The 18,878-nt window shown below is 43.7% G+C and overlaps 1 protein-coding gene across 2 annotated transcripts; it reads right to left on the reverse strand.

Annotated features, from left to right (window-relative positions):
- Positions 1 to 130: 130 nt before the first annotated feature.
- LOC143342949 (protein SCAI) lies at positions 131 to 18,878 on the reverse strand. Of its 2 annotated transcripts, none has more exons than XM_076767301.1 (4): positions 18,570 to 18,878; positions 15,100 to 15,950; positions 10,311 to 10,724; positions 131 to 5,050 (listed from the first exon to the last, which is right to left on the reverse strand). In XM_076767301.1, exons 1-4 carry the CDS (start codon positions 18,761 to 18,763, stop codon positions 4,806 to 4,808), a joined length of 1,704 nt encoding a protein of 567 aa, XP_076623416.1. In that variant the 5' UTR covers positions 18,764 to 18,878; the 3' UTR covers positions 131 to 4,805. The 2 variants fall into 2 exon arrangements, with proteins under 2 accessions (XP_076623416.1, XP_076623417.1); XM_076767302.1 differs by having other exon boundaries at positions 131 to 5,079; positions 10,307 to 10,724.

Below are 18,878 nucleotides of genomic sequence, written 5' to 3' on the forward strand. Positions count from 1 at the left end.
AAAAATTAGCTATAGGACTTTCAACTGAATTCTATATACTTAAACACCATAGGACAGACTTTAAGTGGTCCGACTAGTTTGGTGGCAAACAAATCAATTTCTTTTATACGTTTTCTTAAAGTTTTTAATCTTGAAAATCTTATAGCGATATTGGAAAAATTGACAATGTTAGAATACTTACGGTATACACTGTGATAGATTTCATTTTCGAGATTTCCTATTTCATTTTAGTTGAGAAAAATAACTTTTTATTCGATCTGGCAGTGTGCAATCATATATTCATTAAAATCAATTATTTATATTCCAAGAATTTCCTATAATAAAATATAGATAAATATATGTACAGTGTTTGAAATTGATTTGTCCAATAGTTGTCTCAAAAATAAATCTCAAATATCACCCAATTTTTGGGGTTCCAAACTAGCCAGACCTCTTAAGGGATTACATACATCTAGACAGAAATAAACATCGATGCAATTTCCCGGAATTGTTGTTAAAAGCGTACTTTAAACCGTCGATAGTAGTCGTTCGATAAAATCAAAGATATAGACGAGAAATATTCGCAAACGAGTCCCTAGTTTTAGTCTTCTTAGATGTATGTAATCCCTCGAGTAAAAAACACGACTCGAGCGCCATTTAACCGGAAATACGACTATCGTCGAACTTTCAGCGAGATAATTCGAAATTAATTGATTTCGTCGTTGGACGAAAACTCGACAGAATTGTCCGACAGACCGAAACAAACGGAACCAACGAGAGAGAGAAAAGTAACGAACGAAACGCGATCGTCTTTGGAAACTTCTTCGACGTGACTCTTCGATGCGTTCTTCGTGCTCTCCGACGTCGATGGAACTTGAAATTGATCCACGTTAACGATCTTGTCGAATTCGTTAATAGGTGTTATTACAATTCGTTAATAACATCGTGGTTTTCTTTTTCTCATATTACCGTGCAACGTGAATCTATAAAATCGCAACGAACGAACCGAAAACCGTCGCGAACAGGGTACGATCGGCAACCGGAAACCGAAAAACTATCGCGTAGAATGACCATCCGTGCGGCATCCGATATTAGCGTTGCCTCGTGTAATTTCGCTGTACATTGTAAACGGTAAATATAGAATTTTCTCTTGTGGTCTAATCCGCGATGTTGGCTCACGCACAGCATATTATACAGTATCGCGCTCGAGAATCGTGACTTTATAAAACATAGAGAATGTACAGTGGTTTTTGTCATAATACACTGTGCCGTGCACGTGAATCTCTTAACAACGACGTTTTAGCGAACGTTCCATCCGAGAATACTGCTATTTACTCTGCTCTCGTGTCGGTTATCCCTCTTATCTTTCCGTCTCATATTTTTTTTTTCTTACTTTTTTTTTGTTATAAAGACTAAGGTTTTACATAACGTATTGTATATACACACGAACACAGTCGAACTTTTTTTTCGTTTTCTTTTTTTTTTTCTCTTTTTCCTTTACTTTTTACTCTTTTTTTTTTTGTTCTTTCTTCCTGTCGTGCCACTTTTCTCCTCGCTAAATCGTCCTCGGAGCAGCTTCGTTCAATTCGGCGAATCGTCATCCGTGATCTCGGACTTGAATGAGTAGATCGCTCGGTCGGCTAGCGAACGTTCTACATTTTCTTTATAAATAAACGAGCCGCGGTCGGGCCTATCCATCGTTTTGCAGGAATCGCCGTGGGTGGGAAACGAAAGATGGCGAGACGACGGCTGGGAACTAGGTGAAGAAAGTGGAGAGGAAGACAGCCAAAGTGAGAGAGAGAGAGAGAGAGACAACCGGAGGACAAAACGCGACACGATGGATGGAGGCGATGAGAAACCAGCGAGACGCAGAGCGTGGAACCAAAAGGGACGGAGAGTGGGTGGTGGTAATCGCGCGCGTGGGTGACGTTTGGCCGATTACAAGCGAGAACGACCAGAGAGAGCAAAGGAGCCGAAAAGTTGTTGCGCGTCGGTCGCGCGGACGTCAACGAAAATAGAATCACGTATGTAAATCCGACGGACGTGCTCTACAACAAAACACGATCGCAACGTGGCTGGGACTATTCGAATTATTCAACATTCTACGGCGCCTTCGACTGCCACGAATAAACGAGCATTCGAGTACTCGAACAGTTAGTTACCATCTTCTTTGCCTAAACTACGATGCACGTAATGAATTTGAATTGCAACTCGACAGTAGCTAAATACCGTGAATATTCAGATACTCCATCGTTGCGATATAGTCGAATTTGGTTATCACGAGTACCGTGAATACTTTCTCGATATAACCGTTACTTACTGTATCGGAGATGAGTCGAATATGATTCGCATTTCAATTGTCAATAATCGTAGAAAAAGAGAAGAATAATGTGAATGCATAACTAAACATTATTTATATTAATATGCTTGTACAAAATACAATACACGTAATATTGAACACAATTTATTTCTCTGCAATTTTTAAAGGCATACCATTATTCGAGTATTTGAGTTTTCGAATATCGCTATTCGTACATCCGAGTACTTGGAAAAAGAACTTGAATTTTAGTGCAAATTGCACTATTCCGTTACCATGAATATTCAGATACTCGATTAATTTGTAAAATATATTCCAACTCAGTTATAACGAGCATCAAGAGAGACATTATACGTCAGTGATAAGTCGAGTATGCCTGTTTTCTTTTAAATTCGGAACAACTTGATGAAAAGATACATCCGAAGAACCAAAGAAATATAAAAACGAAATCTATAATGTGATGCGTAACTAACTATTATTTGTATTAATATGCTTGTACAAAATACAGTACACGTAATATGTAATATGTGAACACAATTTATTTCTCTGCAATATTAAAAGCATATCATTATTCGAGTATTTGAGTATTCGACTATAATTATTCATAAATATTTGAGCAATCGAATCGTCACTGTATTTACCGAAATTTCAAACAACTATAAACATAAATGAGAACTCGATATAGTCCACGCCACGGTATTCAAACACTCTGAATACCCAGATACTTGATCAACGGGTATCCAAGTATTCGAATAATATTCGCTCGTTACTCGCGTATATAATCGATCGTTTGAGTATTTGAATATCGCCGTTCGAATACAAAACACATCTTAAACTAAAGGAATGTTTAAAAATGAACGATGAACTTATACTTCCCATTGTATGCGTATTTGGATCACCGAGGAGTTCGAGTATTCGAATAAAAAAAAAAAAAAAAGAAGAAAAAAGAAATTCGACGAGTAGTCCCAGCCGTAAGATCGGAACTCGCCCGTCCGCCGTGATGATCAACCGTTGGAATCAATTTGTGGTCGTATTGTAATCGGAGCAATCGGGAGAAGGATTCGCGGTTGCTTGTATCCGAACCGAACCGAACCGAACCGACACGCTAAAGCTTAAATCGTACAAAGCACCAGTGCGTACAAATCACTCATCATCGTCCACACGCAGCATCACAATATCTTTCTTTCACACGTATAATTTACCATCGACGCAGTGACAGAATATATTATATACATATACATATTTGTGTGTATGTATACATATATATATTTATGTATATATATATATATATTTTTTATATATATAGATTTTTTTTCTTCATTTTGTGTTTCATTTCTAGTCCGTAGCAAAAAACTGGCAGCGGTGTGTCGCGGTTACATAGAATGGTTAGAGAAACTCTCCATTCTCTGCGTTCTTCCTCTCACCTGTGTTCGCGCGGTGAACGCGTTTCCCGGCGTCGCGAATACCCGACGCCCCCGACGCCGGGTTACCCTGAGACGGCGTCGATACATACGGAACGAACCACCGTAACTTCTCCGCCATTATTATTTTTCCCCCCTTATCGGACCGATCGAACTTTTATTTATCGCGGATGACATTTGGAATGTTCCAGCCGATAATATTGTATGTTTTCAAGGTTACCTTCGATAATTTGCTCGTGATTATCGGTTAGCAACAAGCTATAACTACGTGACCTTCGAATGACCTCTAGTAAACCAAGCTACCTCCATCTTAATAATAGCTCATAATGCCAGTGACTCTCTGGACAGACGCTATAAGTATTGCTGGCAGTATGTAGTAGATACTGCCCTAGACACGTTTCAAATATATGTATTTGCGACCTTCGCAGCAAGAAAAACCGATCAAACGAATCGTTAAAGCTATCATTTTCATTATTATTTTGTTAATTCGGAGCAGTACACTGTTCGATTCGATGCATCATGCTCCTTACTCGTACACTGTTGTTGCTCGGTTTCTTGTACCAATCCATCACGTTAGGGATACTTGCGGCTTTAATTCTTCTTAATCCAGGATCTTTTTTTTTCCTACAACATCTACTTAAAAAATTACATTTCCCCGTATACTTTTGCAATATCGCTCGAAGGTCGTTATAGCTCGTTCGTAAGGTGTCAGATCTGGCAACAGAAAAATCGGTGGTGTTAAAAGCCTGCAGAAAAGAAGGACACGAAGAGTCTAGGATCATCGAGGGATCGTTTAAATCGCGTTATCCGGGTTAAATAAATTTCGATCGGTCCTCGAACGAGGAAAATATCTCCGGTGGACGAGTTACGGTGGTTCGGTCAGTATACGTATATTATCTCTGACTGTACGCGCAATTTCCACAATGCCGACGGTGCACGCGATTACTTCTCGAAGACGCGGTTTAATGAGGTCTCAGTGTAACGATTTTATTTTTGCAATTGTAGTTACAGTAATCGTAATCGTAGTCGTGGCTGTACGGTGGCAACAGGGAGGTCGACTCGGTGGCCGGGCAGGAAAGATGCCTGGGTCAGGCTAGCTCGTTGCTGTCCGGGAAGTGATCGCGACAGTCCAGACAGGCGGCCAGGTCGAGCACCAGGTGATGAAGCGTCGGATGCTCGAGCACCTCGGCGTCCGGCAACGGTGGATGGCAACGGGGCCTCTGCTGTCGACCCCTGAACGACCGGTGCAGATTCAACACCACGTCGCAGAACACGTAGCGCACCAGCAACAGTCGTAGGAAATCGTCGCCGAAGAATTGCAACACGCTGGTCTCTGCGTGTACCGTAAAACGCTCGTCAGTCGACGTGTTTTCGTTTCTCTCTCTCTCTTTTTTTATTTTATTTTATTTTATTTCTTTTTTTTTCGTTAAATGCTCATTCTAGTTTTTAAACATATTCTTTTTCTGTCAGTTTCAGCAATCGTGACACGTTCGAGCGATTTGTGGCGGGTTCGCGTCGACCGCAATTGAGGACGTCGCACGGTGGCCTATTCGAACAATCTGAGTGGTCAAAAGTACAAAAGGGACGCTTCTGGGAAAGACCAAGATCCGAAAAGGAGGATCTCGATTCTATTTCGTTAATCGATAGCTCAGGTTTATTTTTCCCATCGAGAAGAAAAAAATGGCAAATTAGGGGCAAAGCTGACAAACAAAAAACGCCTATTCGAAAAGAAAAAAATGTCATTCTGATGGATACGGTAAAACTGGGTTACGAAACGACTAACGACGAAAATATAGCTCCGAATTTTTTTGCAAATTCATCTGTATCGACCTCCATAACTGGGTGTAGATGAAATTTTAGTTACCAAACTTTCGGTTCTGCTTGAAACAATTTCATGTGGTCGTGAAACGAACACAAAAGTTTTGAAACAGTATATCTTGCGACAAAGTGGCGGAACACCTCAAGAAGTTCGTTGTTTCTCAAGTCCGATACAACGTAACAAAATTTTCTGAATAAATTTTATATTTGTAATTCCATAATAATCACTATCTGTAATAATGCTTGCTATGCTCGAACGTCGACTCGCTTTAACGAACGAATACTATTTTAAACAATGGAAATAGTGGAATCAGTCACCCAGTCCATCCAAAACGAACCTTTTTTCATTCCTGAAGAAGACTTTTCTCAACTTTGTCCCCCATCTTATACAATTCTAGATGCTGCGATGTCAACGACGGCTTTCCTTTTAATCTTTTTCTTTCAACATGTTCTGATTTTTAAAGCTTTCGTGTACGCGTCTCGCGCGAGTACATATTTCATTCGCTGTAGCTGCTCGTACAATTTGTCGCGATGTTAATTTAAATTTTCAATTCGATGCAATTCTTTAAATGGAAGGAACATGAAATTTCTAAAGCTGCTACGCGGCCTTCCAATACCTTTATATTTTCCGTAATTATCCGTCTCCTTTTTTAAAAGAAACTTATCACCGTGTTTCTGAGTCTGTTTAAAATTTGTGCAATTTTTACCCTAATTTTTTTTCTCCAAGTTTCAGACAGCTGGAGGAAGGATTAATTTGTAAATGAATTTCTGTAAAATTTTGTTAAATTGTATCAGGTTGGAGAAAGGGTAAAAAATTTTAGGTTGTCGATTTGTCATCGGGGTATAACTCGATATTGCAAGGCGAGGGGTTAAAGTTGCATCCATTGCATTTTATGTCGGTAATTGTACATAAACTGCCAGTGCACGGATCCGATGTAATAAAACATGCCATTCATCCAATTGTACAGTTATTGGAGTATGCCCAGAAACGTCAGGCATAAAGAACTAAAAAGATACAGAGTGCATCGTACGAGAAAATACTCGTAAAAAGCCAGAATCTAGGATGTCGTAAATATGCTTTTTATATCTTTAGATCGTTTCATTAACAATTACCCAAATGAACCATGAAGAGATCGCTGAACGAGATTGCACGACAGATTTTATCCTTTCGCTTCGAATCCTACAGATTTCGCTCGAGATTATAATTCTGATTCAAGCTTCGAGGGCAAGAGTAGATCTGATAGCGATTAATCCAGGAACACATGTTTCTCGTGACGTTAAACAACTGTTAGAAAATTATGTAATCGTTGTTATTTTGTTCTTTTTCATTTAAAAAAAAATCAAAATTACTCCACAATTTAATTTAGAAAAACTAGGAAAATCTAGATAATCGAACCCATAAATCACAGTAAGTTGCTTTTCTAATCATTTCCTTCCTGCAGTTAAAACAAATTTAAACTCAAGAATAATAAATAAAAAAGTTTTTCATTTTCCTCCGATTTCGACTCACCAAAGTTACTAAAAATGCCTATGAAAGTCCCTAGTACAATTTTGTCCACACAGATTGTTAAATATTGACCACAGCGCGTCAGTTTGATAATAACCGGTTACGCGAATCGCGGGTAACGCCCTAACTCAGCACTTGTTCAACTTTTTTCCAACCGTGACCCCTTTCCGTAACACGAAATTATTAACGACCCTAATTTTACAAAATCTATAAATTCTACCAAGTCGGTCATCGTGTGCGGTGCAACGACGATTTAAAGAACCAATACATTATTTTCGACGGGCAGACTAAATTCTAATAATAATCGACATGCTAGTGCCTTTGCATTGATAAAATAAACGCATATTACCCTTCTTGGAGAGCAAAGAGTTGATAATTTTACTAAAAATAATTTTAATACACGATCGATGATAGTTTAACAAGTTCTGTGGTCTAACCCCTCGAGCCAGATCGGTCGAATTAATACTAAAAGAGACGTTGGAGGTCGTTGTATTGCAGGGAGAAAGGAAGAATTAGTCTTACTAGTGGAACGTCTTACCTTTTCCACAGAATACAAACGTTTCGAGAGTTTTCGTTACGATGGAGTTAATTAATCTAGCACGAGGGGTTAAGGAACGTTTCGCAAAGATCGCGTGACCGTCAATAAATCCCTTGTTCCGGATAGGCGATCCTATCTAAGAATCTTGTCGCGCGACGCGGAAGTTTTCGATCCGGGAACCCGAGCGCCTGACAAGGAACATCCTCCAAATGCCTCTTCCCAATTTTCACGAAACTTTGCTGGTAAAAAACCCAAGGAATATTCTTTTAACACAGTCACTCAAGTTTCAGACGATGAAATTACTCTAAAAAACATTACTATCAGCTACAAAAATGATAGAAAGCAAAAAACTGATAGATTTTTCTACCTAAAATAACTGTTGTTTTTCATCGAAGAACGAGAAGAATTTATTCAAAAAGTTGCTTCTATCGTAAATAGGTTCCAAGCCGGTACTAGGGCAGTGGGTTGCCCACCCAGTGGGGCAACACCCAGAGAGGGCATCTTGCAATCCAAAGAGGGCACGAAAGAAAACTTCTAATTGCCAGTTGAGCTAGTCTCTTTTTAGAGACTAAACCTTTCGATCATCCCTTAAACTTGAGTTATCGACGCTGATACGTGTCCCTTACTTTTGACCATCGTGCAGACCTCTAGAAAGTTTCACGAAAATCCTGAAGAGACACTCGGAGACGTTCCTTCCGATTTCAGACGACAGTCAGGCTCTCGGGATAGTCTGACGTCTGCAATTGCCGTCGAGAACACTCTGATCCAGAGATATGGCGGACAAATTTGCATATTACTGTTGCTGCTGTTGTTGTCTGTGCTCAGACCTGTTGTTGCAAACTTTCGGGCGTATTATCTTGGGACAATTGCGGGGGAGGGATTGATGGGCGATGTGGACGGGGGTTTCGGGGTGAGTCGGTCGATCGATTCGGCGAAACTTTCTCGGTCGGCGAATCAAACGTATCTGCGAAAGCGTTACTTACGACGTGGCTTACGCCTATCAGACACTCGACAAAGGAAGCCCACTCGTACGTTCGAAACTCGTACGACGTATCGCTGTCGCGAGAGGAACAATAGGGAGCCCCTTTGTGACCGACCCTAGATCACGCGGTCCGGAGTCGAGATCGCCGGTTCAGCGATAAACACGGGGCTGGATCTAGGCCAGCTACTGTTTATCGTTGTAACGCAATCGTAAATCCCTTTCGGCGCATCCTGCTGTCGATGAACGAACGGTTCTTTCCCGGGACCGAGACCATCCATTCTTTCCTTTTACGCCCCGAGCTATCTCAGACCGAGTTCTACTTGCTCTATCTAAAACGAACGCATACGGTAATTTTTCGAGGGACATTCGACGGTTGTCGATGCCCGCTTTTACTTCGAGTCATTTCGAATTTTTATCACTGGTTTTTATGAAAATTTTTTAACGAAATTTAATGGAAATTTTGTTTAATATCATAGAAAAGAATATCCGACGGGTACCAAAGTTGTTTGTGTGATTTCTTTCTTATCTCTTTCAGTCTTCGAGGTTTTAAGGTCACCCTTTGAAGGGAGATCGATTATCGTCCCTTAGAAGAAAAAAAAAATAGATAACATTGAAACTAATTCGACGATGCGTGCATAATGTAACCTTCAGGCAACCTTCGAGTACATTTTACGGTGATGGAACATTGCGAAGGGGACTTTCCTGAATCCGACGTTAACTTTGACCTATAGCCGCGAAAGTTTACGTACACCATGTAACTTCCGTATTGGATTCGCTATTGCTATCAATTAAAATAATAACAAAATAAATAAGTATCTATGCCATCGATCTCCTCGCAATCTTTTTATCTCCAATAATTCTGTACAACTTTAGAAGAACGCTCGAACTGGAAAGAACTACAAGAACTGTTCCAGCCAATAGATTAAACGTTACACGCAGACTACCAAGATCGACCGTATTCTTCTATCACAGTCGAGATATGTGAATAGACCTTACATTCGATATATTTTTTCAGCCCATTTTCATGGTGTGAACACATTATATTTTTGGTAAAGAATTTTTTTCTCGAAAGTGGGTAGGATTTCGGGGTCATGTCTATTGACTAAAAATGGTTGTAATTGGCTCCTGCAATAGAAAATAATTTTTTTAGAACGATTTGAAATTTTATAATTTTGCCGAAAAATTTCAGCACCTACGCCTTGTCGATTTTTCTTAAAAATTTCTTTTTCATTTTCGATAATTTTGTTCGATATTCTACGGAAATGTTGTTTAATAGTTTTTCGGGAGCACTTTCAGTCCATAAGGTGTAAGATCTACTCGTATACCTCGTCTGTGCTTCTATCTAGGGGCTCGATCGGGTGACCTTCCTGCCACCAGAGACAAACCATCGGAGACAAAAGAGTAATATCGCGTGATTGCATATCGTGGCTGTTCTTTGAATCTCTCAGTTTTTCGCCAGGGGATCGATACGTAACGGAGTCGAAAAAAAGTGGTTCCGATCGCGCGGACTGGCCCTTGAAATCAGCATACCGGAGCCAAGAAAGTTTCACCGACACGGATCGTTCCGTCTGTCTTTCTCTTGCGCGGTTCATCTCGCACACACTCTGCCTTCTCCCCGCCTCCCCCTGGCCCTCTAGCTGATCCAATTAGAAAGCAGAGAAATTCAAGTCCCCTGCCACCCCCAGCGCGCGCGCGCGCTCGCGTGTGTGTGTGTGCGGATGAGAAAAACAAACGTCCTGAATCCTTACCGCATCTGGAGCGCGTGACGAGCTGACAGGCCTCGATGAGGAATCGCTCGATGTAACGCTGGCACCGCTCCCAGTGGTGCACGGCCAGGCTACCGATGTTGCATATAAGGCAAAAGGCGGCGAGAGGGGCGTGGAGAAAGAGGGTGAACAGGCTGCCACCGTGTCGCACGTCGCGTAGGGTCGGCGGCGTGTCCTGGGGCGACATCAGCACCATCAACGGTTGCCCGAAGTAACGCGGTATCTGCTGGAACACGAAGCTGTTGTCCGAGTCCACCACCACGAACAACGGCTTCCTGGTGAACGGATAGAGGTCACCCGGGTAGAGGCAGTGGGGCTCCTTGCCACCTGTCGGCCTCTTCCCGTGCTCCGGGTCCCTCTTGCTGCACGTCGACACGCCGCCCAGGTCGTACCCCACTGCAAGATCGCAAAGTTTATCAACATCGTGCAATTCCGATTTCGCCGATCGGTCAGATGTCTGGCGACCCTCTGAGTAACGATTTACCCCCTTGGCTTCGTCGTTAATTGCAACAGGAACGTCCTTTTCGACAGACTTGTAACGTAAGTAATTACGAACGGAAACGTGTGTATTCGATAAAAAAGACCTGTTTATTTAGTTTGGCAAATAAACGAGATTGTTATTTCAATGATCGGAGCGCGTTCGTTGCGATGGGTATAGTTGCAAAGGCTGCTTACGAATCGACATTGCGCGAGGCGGGAAAGAATCTGTATGCCGTGGACCGTTTCGTGCTCCACGTTCCTACAAATAGCGGCGATCGGTCGCATCGGCTTTATGCTCGGACGAGTCGAAAGCTGGGCTTCGTTTCGTCGGAACAATGAGAAGCTCGCCGAAGCGTGTCGGTTTTCCGAGGCGGCGCTACTCCTCCGAAATTGGAGAGCTACCAAAATCATTCGCCGCATCCTTGGAAGATTTATTTTCGCGCGAACCGAATTACGCGAGACAATGTGTCTTTTTATCGCGTTGTTTCGCCGAAACTCGCGCCAGGGACCACCGGCACTCGTAACCAGATGCAAATTTCGTGCCACGAATAAAAAATAATTTCCCTGCATCGAGAACGATAAGTTATTTTATTTTTATTTAAAGAGTATTCGAAGAAATGAAATACTCGAATCGAGTATTTGTATAGGAAAGCTTTCGAATTCTATTCAGCGAGTTGTTGAATCGCCGAGGCGTTAAAACAGCACAGCAGAGAAAACTTGGATACGAAGTCCCAGGCCGTAGTTCGAGTATCGACGAGGTCTTTGTCGCAGCCTTATTTCCCTCTTTATTCAAACGAGAACGTGTACTGTCTCGTTTGAAAAGCTTTCGCGACTCTAACGAGGCTAAACGTTCGTTTAAAACGCGAACGCGTGACCACCTGGTCTCTCTTCGATATCGACGGGGCGCCTCGTATTTCGATATTGATTGCGAACTTAGAATCCACCGCACGTTGGAATCTCTATCGCGGATGACCTTGACACGGATGCGCTACTCTACTTTCGTTGAAAGACCGTTTTCGCGTTCGCGGCCAGATTGTAACCTTAGCGCTCTGAATAGCGGTCAGAGAGCAACTTTGGTGGTCATTCGGTGAATTTTTCAGCGTCTCCACGGCCTTCAATCTCGACCAAATTTTTCTTCGCGGAGGTCTTTAAGGTCCTCTCTGCGTAACATTTACAGAAACAGCCCAGAAAATCTCTCGGAACGTACGATGATCAACTGGGTCTACCCGAATCGTTATAAACTATTTTAATGTACATAATTATTCGAATAGGACTATTCGGATATTTCTGATCTGTCAAACGAATCAATTTTCGTTCATTTCTGCAAAGAATAATTAATTATGATTCGTAATAATAATTTACAGTTGGATTTATGCTTTCCCTGTTTAACCGTGAAATATTATACGCGGATCTCAGTTATCATGGTATAATCGGTAGGGGGTAATTGTACGTGAAAAAGTAAATGAAAAATATAGAGTAAAATTTTGTCCTACGATGCTTGGTTTGCGAGATAATTAAATTCGAAAATTTAGCGGATACGCGAGCGCCTGAATGCGATTTGTCTGGCCATTACTCGCTATTTCTACTTGCCCCGAATCGTGCTCCATTGCACGCGTAATCGATGGCGTTTTTAATGTCGATCTTTTCGAAAACGAAACCCAGTATGAATGAAACATTCGTTCCACATTTTCGACTTATTTTTATTCGAGAATATGAAATTTTTTGAAAATCTTCTATACCGCCTCTATACGAAACGGTATAAGGAGAATCGAAAACGTAGGAAAAAAGAGATGGGTATCGGATATTTGGTGGAAGATAGAGATCGTAATGGTCGGACGACGAGACGCGTGAAATAATATTAGGAAACCATCTAAACGACCTGGATTTTCTATTTAGTTAATTCAGCGGCCACCGCGATAAGAGGTCATGGTCGTCCCTGCATACATCTCGCGAGGTCACTCTCGAGATGTCTTCTCTCGATCCGCATAAAAGTTTCACGAGGATGGGCACTAATTAAAGGCGAGAAAAAAAAAAAGAAACACACCGTGTTCCTTGTTTCCACTTGCATCAGACGCTGGCACTGATACTTGTCGTCGGACTTTTATCGCGCGCAGTTTCAACCAGATTTATTTTTAACGCGTATTTTAACCGTGCTACCCGTTAAAATTTCGTTCCAATTTCACTCAACTACGCTATTAATCTAAAGCATTCGGTTACTAGTTTAGTTTTAATTTTTAAGGCTGATCTAAATTCCTTTCTAATTCCAAGTATTATTCCTTCTATCGGAAGCTAATCGCACGAGCTAAAAAACCGCCAAGCTCTCTAACAATCTTTTCCCTGACTGTTCTAAAATGTAATACCTAAATTTGTAACGCTTTATTTCTGATTACAAGAACTGCAGAACCTGCGATTATGCAGATATTACCAGACACTGAATTTTCGAACGATTCGAATTTTGTGGATATTCGAGGTAATAATAGACGCGATAGAAAAAGAAAAATTAAAAGGTTCGCGGACTGGAATTGCTTGGAGAATTAGCCCTATTTCCTTCGGAGATCCTCTGTGCCAAATAAAAAGACAATGTAGCTATAAACTTGGCATCTTTCGCGTTGGAAGCGAAGCTCACTGCAACCGATCAAATCGAGAAACACTTGCCAGTCTTCCGCCGAGTTAATATAGTCATATCTCGGCGGGGGTGTCGGGGGCGATGAAAAGTCTTGGCTTATCAACCACGAAGCCCTTGGGTGGGAATACGAAAATGGCGATCGTTCGACTCTCGGAATTTCACAGTGAAAATTCGATAAAATTTCCTAAATTCCTATCCTTGGGTTCCGTGGATTGTTGGTCGTTTTTAGAAAGGTTAAGAACCGTTGCTCTAATCCAATTAGGGGCAAGATCCTGTCGGACACGCGTTTAAGGACACGCGTTCCGTTCGGATGTAGCGGCCGCGCGTAACACCGTTGCGACACGGCTTATCCGTTGACGGTTGTTCCGTTCCAGAGGACACGGAAAACCCGTTCCCAGATCGACGACCAAAGCGTCGGATTACCCGTCCCGAGGAAACTGACCGAAAACACCGACACGCGTTCGCCTTCGGCTTCGTCGAGCGAGTGATTCGCTTTAAGCGTGCATCAGTGGCCCGGCCTCTATCGCGATAAGTAATTTTCGGCCGATCAGCGTCCCCAGAACACCCTCCTCCCCTCTCCTGGTTCGCCATATCGGATCCTCGGTGTATTTTTATAGCGTTCCCGAACATATGGGCCTTTGACGATCGTTTGGGACGCTTCGATCCGAACCGTGGACCGACTGACGCCTGGCGAGTCGTTCCAAAATACCATTTCTGGATCTTTGGCGGGTAGTCGGATTTTTCGATCATGGTGAATGGAAGGAATTTCGGGTAATCTTGACGAGTGAAAATTCTGACCAACAGGAGCCAGACCATACTTTTCAGTGGCCAACAGTAGCATTCTCACGAAAGAATAGGTCGAGAAGGTGGAATATAATATTGGCCAGCAAGGTTTCACGGTAGGATTCTTCCAAGATTGGGTTCACGATGCGGAAGCTTTAATTAACTAATTAAGCGAGGCATTTAGGCCTTGGAAGTTGTCGCCTGTTCGTTACGGATTTCCGTGTTTCTGAGTCACACGTGCGCGTTCAGCGTCTCGCCGCCTTGTCTTCGATAGCGATTGACGTATCATAAACACCCCCGCACGCAGCAAAGTAGGTGGGAGTTGTACTTTCGCAAGACTACTCCCTCCGCGATATACATCTAGGTCATTGATTCGTTTATTAAGTCACCGCCTCCTCGACACGGGCTTATATTTAAGTTAGACTCTAGACACAAATAAGAGACACAAATAACACGAGACACAATTAAGAAGTAAGACACTTGACACAATTTAAGTAATGCTAAGACACAACCAAGAAAGAAGATTCGACACGGACTCGCACGCTGTTTCGCGTTAGAACCGGTAAATTTTTAAGAATTAATATCGATCGTACGATTAGATTATACTGGATATATTTAACGAGTAATTGGTATATTAAAATGACGATAATAAATAGCGAAAAAAGTAAATAAGAAAAAACGGAAAACTCGAAATCAGGATTGTATATACGTGGTATGATCAGGGGTTTTAGCTTAGGGCTGAAACAGCAAATGAGTAGCGCAAGAGCAATAAACGCGGGCAAATAAGCTTTCGCGCGGGAATTCCATTGGAGCGTTACAGCGAGGGGTCAGCCAAGGCTCTAAGTACGCGTTTACGGGGTGAATCGAATAGGAAACACTCACTTTCTTCCGGATGCTTGACGGTGGAGAAACAGCCGTCCGCGGACAAGTAGAGCAACAGCGCCCCGTTCGCGGGCAGCTCCTTGAAACCGCTCGCGAGGAATACCTGTACCTGGCTGTAGGTGGGCTTGTACAGCAGGTACTTGTGTGGATTGTCGCGTCTCGGTGCGCCGTTCTCGGCGCCCGGGTACGGTCCTGGCCTGAACGGCATCCTTCCGGCCGGCGAGGCGTCGTGAAGGTGGTTGGGGTCGTCCCTTGGCTCCCTCTCGAGTGTCTGCAGCATCCTGAACATGTCCATCGACAACTCACTGAACTTGACCTGATCGGCGCAGTTGCCGACGATCAGGATCTCCTGCAGCGATAGGCACATGGGTGGCGTACGTTCGACTGGCGGCGACGTCTTCGCGCCGAGCCTGTGGGTCAGTATCACCGGGTTCGAGTCCGAGTGCACCACCCCGACCGCCGACTCGGCCTTGACGAACGCCTTGATCTCGTCCAGCACCAGGTTCCACTCGAGCTGATCGTCCGGCTCGTAGGTGCTCGTGTAGTCCGCGATCTGGGCGTCCAGCTCCTGGACCAGCTCCCGCACCAGCTTCATACGGTTCAGGAGGAGGCAGACCACGATGAAACGGGCGTAGTACCTGAGCTTCTTCACCATCAGGTCGCTTCTGTCCTCCTTGGCTGCGCGGCTATAGTACGCGCGACCCCGTATCGCCGCGTAGAACGAATAGGCCTCGTGCAGGTAGCTGGTCTCGCTGGTGCGAAGGTAGTAGTGATAGTAGAGCTGGCCGATCTTGCTGGCGATCTCGCCGATCTGCCACCTCTTCAGGCCGTACTTTGTGTCCAGTATCGTCCTGAAACGGAAATAGCCGACAACTCAGCCGATTACCATCGATAAATACGATTTCTGGACTCGCATCGTTCGATCGTTACATTTTTCTCTCCTTAGGGAACCTTGACCGTTTTTTCTTTCTAGCTACCGTTGCCGTTAAAGCAACATGGTCCGCGAACCGATTTCATCCCCCAACGTGAATTCTACCAACAGGTAAAAGTATTCCAAGTGTCGGGTAGTCTATTCGTACGTCGAGTTTCATGATAATTGCTGGTGTAACAATTGGGTGGTGTCCCTCGTCGGATCTACGTCGGTCCTTGTCATCCGTTTCATCGTTTTACTTCTATTAAATAATATCGGATGACACCTGCTAGTTACACTGCACGCGTAAGCGATAGTTTAATCGTCCGATCTCATCCCCACCATTATCTACGTTCGGGCCACCACCTAGGAGATCTTATTAAACTTGTTGAATCTAGGTATACGCGTTGCAGTTGCGATCTAGAGTAATTATCGCTATCGAGAAACAAAATACGAGTGGTGTTTTTATCTCGAGCCGATGTTTAGATATTAAGAGTCGAGGAAGAAGACGATACTGTACTTGAATACACGGTAAGGATTGGGTCTTGAAAATGGGAATTACCCAAATACCGTTAAAATAGTCGATCAAACATTCAGAGTAGTTAGCGAACGATTGTTTACAACAAATAAAAGTATCGGTGTTAGAATATCAATGGCGGAAAAAAACCCGATAATCCCTGTTTCGTACAAATCATCCGTTTCTGAAAGGCAAACAGAGCTCCGGTGGCAATCGTCGTCCGCAAGAAATCGCGACAGGGGAACAAAAGCCTCGGCGCGTTTCTCCCGCAAGGACGGCAATACAATAAAAGAGAGAAAGAGAAAGGAAAGGGGGGGGGGAGAGAGAGCGATCCCCGAGAGTCGCGATACTTTTCAAACCAGAGTTCCCGCGCGCGCGAAAAACTTTTTCCATTGTTTTGACGCGCAGAACCGATCCTGAATGAACGTTCCTGATATTTATTAACAACATTGACCACCGCGCGTGTATCCGATTCGACGATCGGTATTCGAAAAAAGTATTCATTCGCCGCGAGGCACTGTGCACAAGCGAATCGAATTGACAACTTTACGCACATAGTTTTATGCAAGCAATGAGATAATAATACGGTTTCATGCCTGTTATTAATTTTAACGAGTATGAAACGAATGTTATGGACTGTCAAGATTCGAGTTTTCTACGAATTTTAACAAGGTTATTGAAAAATAAATTAAATAAGTTGATTCAATCGTGATCTACCTTTTCTTTTCCATGAAATTATTATTCTATCTATTTATTTCTATTCATAGTTTTAATATCTTCGCTCAGAAAGGGTCTAAGCGTCTTGTCCTAGTTTCTAGAATTTGTCCAGAAGGTACGGCCTGACACCCATAGGATTTTAAACAAAAATCCCGCGTTTTTTCAACTTTTCGTATCTTCTTTTGAAAAGGGGTAAAAGCATGTCCGAATTTTCAGAACCACCCTCTAAAAATTAGCCCAGAAAACGTGGCGGTCAACGCGTTAACAGTCCGAGCCACGGTATAGACACGCGCGCGTGTGTGTGTGTGTGGTTACGTTGGTATCGCGACGGCGGGCTACGGGTAGGTGTCGGCCGTGTGAATAGCTGGATAGACAATTGACTCTTTGTTGAGTTACACCGGGGCCCCCGATGGCACTTTACGATCAAAGGAAAGGGACAAAGGGCTGAAGATTACCGGTGGACGGAATCGAAAGGGTAAATAAAGATGCGCCGCGCGGACGGGGAAGTGGCCCAACGAAGTAACCGGGAAAGTAAACGTTAAGGGTGGTGCGGACGGCGGACGGGGAACGGGGGACGGAGGATGGCGGGCGAGCAGGGGAGGCGTTCAAGTATCCGCGTTACGTGTGCTCGCGGGACGATCGTGATTCGACTCGAAATTGCAACGACGTCGGTATGGACGTCAAGGATCGAGCCTGCGTCCACGGCGAACGATACACGAGGTCCTCGATCGGCTCGTATCGCGCACGAGGAGGCTTTAGTCACGTGGTTTCCGGCGATCGTACGATCGGAAGGTATCGACGCGGCTGACTCACAGGGGATGAACACTAGGAACCGTTCGGGGCGAAGAGGTTCAAAAATATATATATATATAATATATATATATGTATATGTATACGTGTATATGTATATATACATATATGTATATATATATATATATATATATATATATATATATATATATATATATAAAAAAAGAAATCGATCGGTAAAATTGTACACCGTCGACGTGTACGGCTCGCAGAGGTTCACTAAAAATACCCGTGTCCGGTTCGAGGGTAACCGTGGCTAACACGCATCCGTGTACGTCGTTCACTCGCGCACACTGTGTCCGTCCACTCGTCACATGGTGTCCCCAGTCCAAGGACGAGGTCCTTCCGTAGGAGGGCCACCACGATGGTCGTTGCAGCAGCCACGTTTTGTCCGAGGACGACGGGGTAGTTCGTCCAGGAGTCGTAGCACGGATCGAACCAAGGATCGGAAGGACCTCGTGGCGGATCGCGGATCGATCCACGGCGTATGAGTCACCCCTCGAATAGCTCACTCACCTGTGCTGTTGCTGGAACTTCCAGAGCTTCGTGTAGATGTCAAAGGTGCGCCCGAAGTAGCCCTGCCACTGCTTGTGCCCGTACTGTGGCAGATCTCGTAGCCCGTTGAACAGCTGCTTGCTTTTTTCGAGCAGGTGGCAGAACTCGAGGACGACTTTGCGCTCGTGGTCGTCCATGCCAGCCATCATGACCATCTTTTCGGTGAATCGAGATCGCGGCCACTGGCTGGACGGCCCTTCAGACGACGGTCGCGGCGGACCCGCGTGATGGCGCCTGCCGATTCCGCCACCCTTTTGCACTCTGACTACG

Source organism: Colletes latitarsis, chromosome 6 (assembly GCF_051014445.1).
Source record: "Colletes latitarsis isolate SP2378_abdomen chromosome 6, iyColLati1, whole genome shotgun sequence".
In the NCBI taxonomy this organism is placed as follows: domain Eukaryota; kingdom Metazoa; phylum Arthropoda; class Insecta; order Hymenoptera; family Colletidae; genus Colletes; species Colletes latitarsis.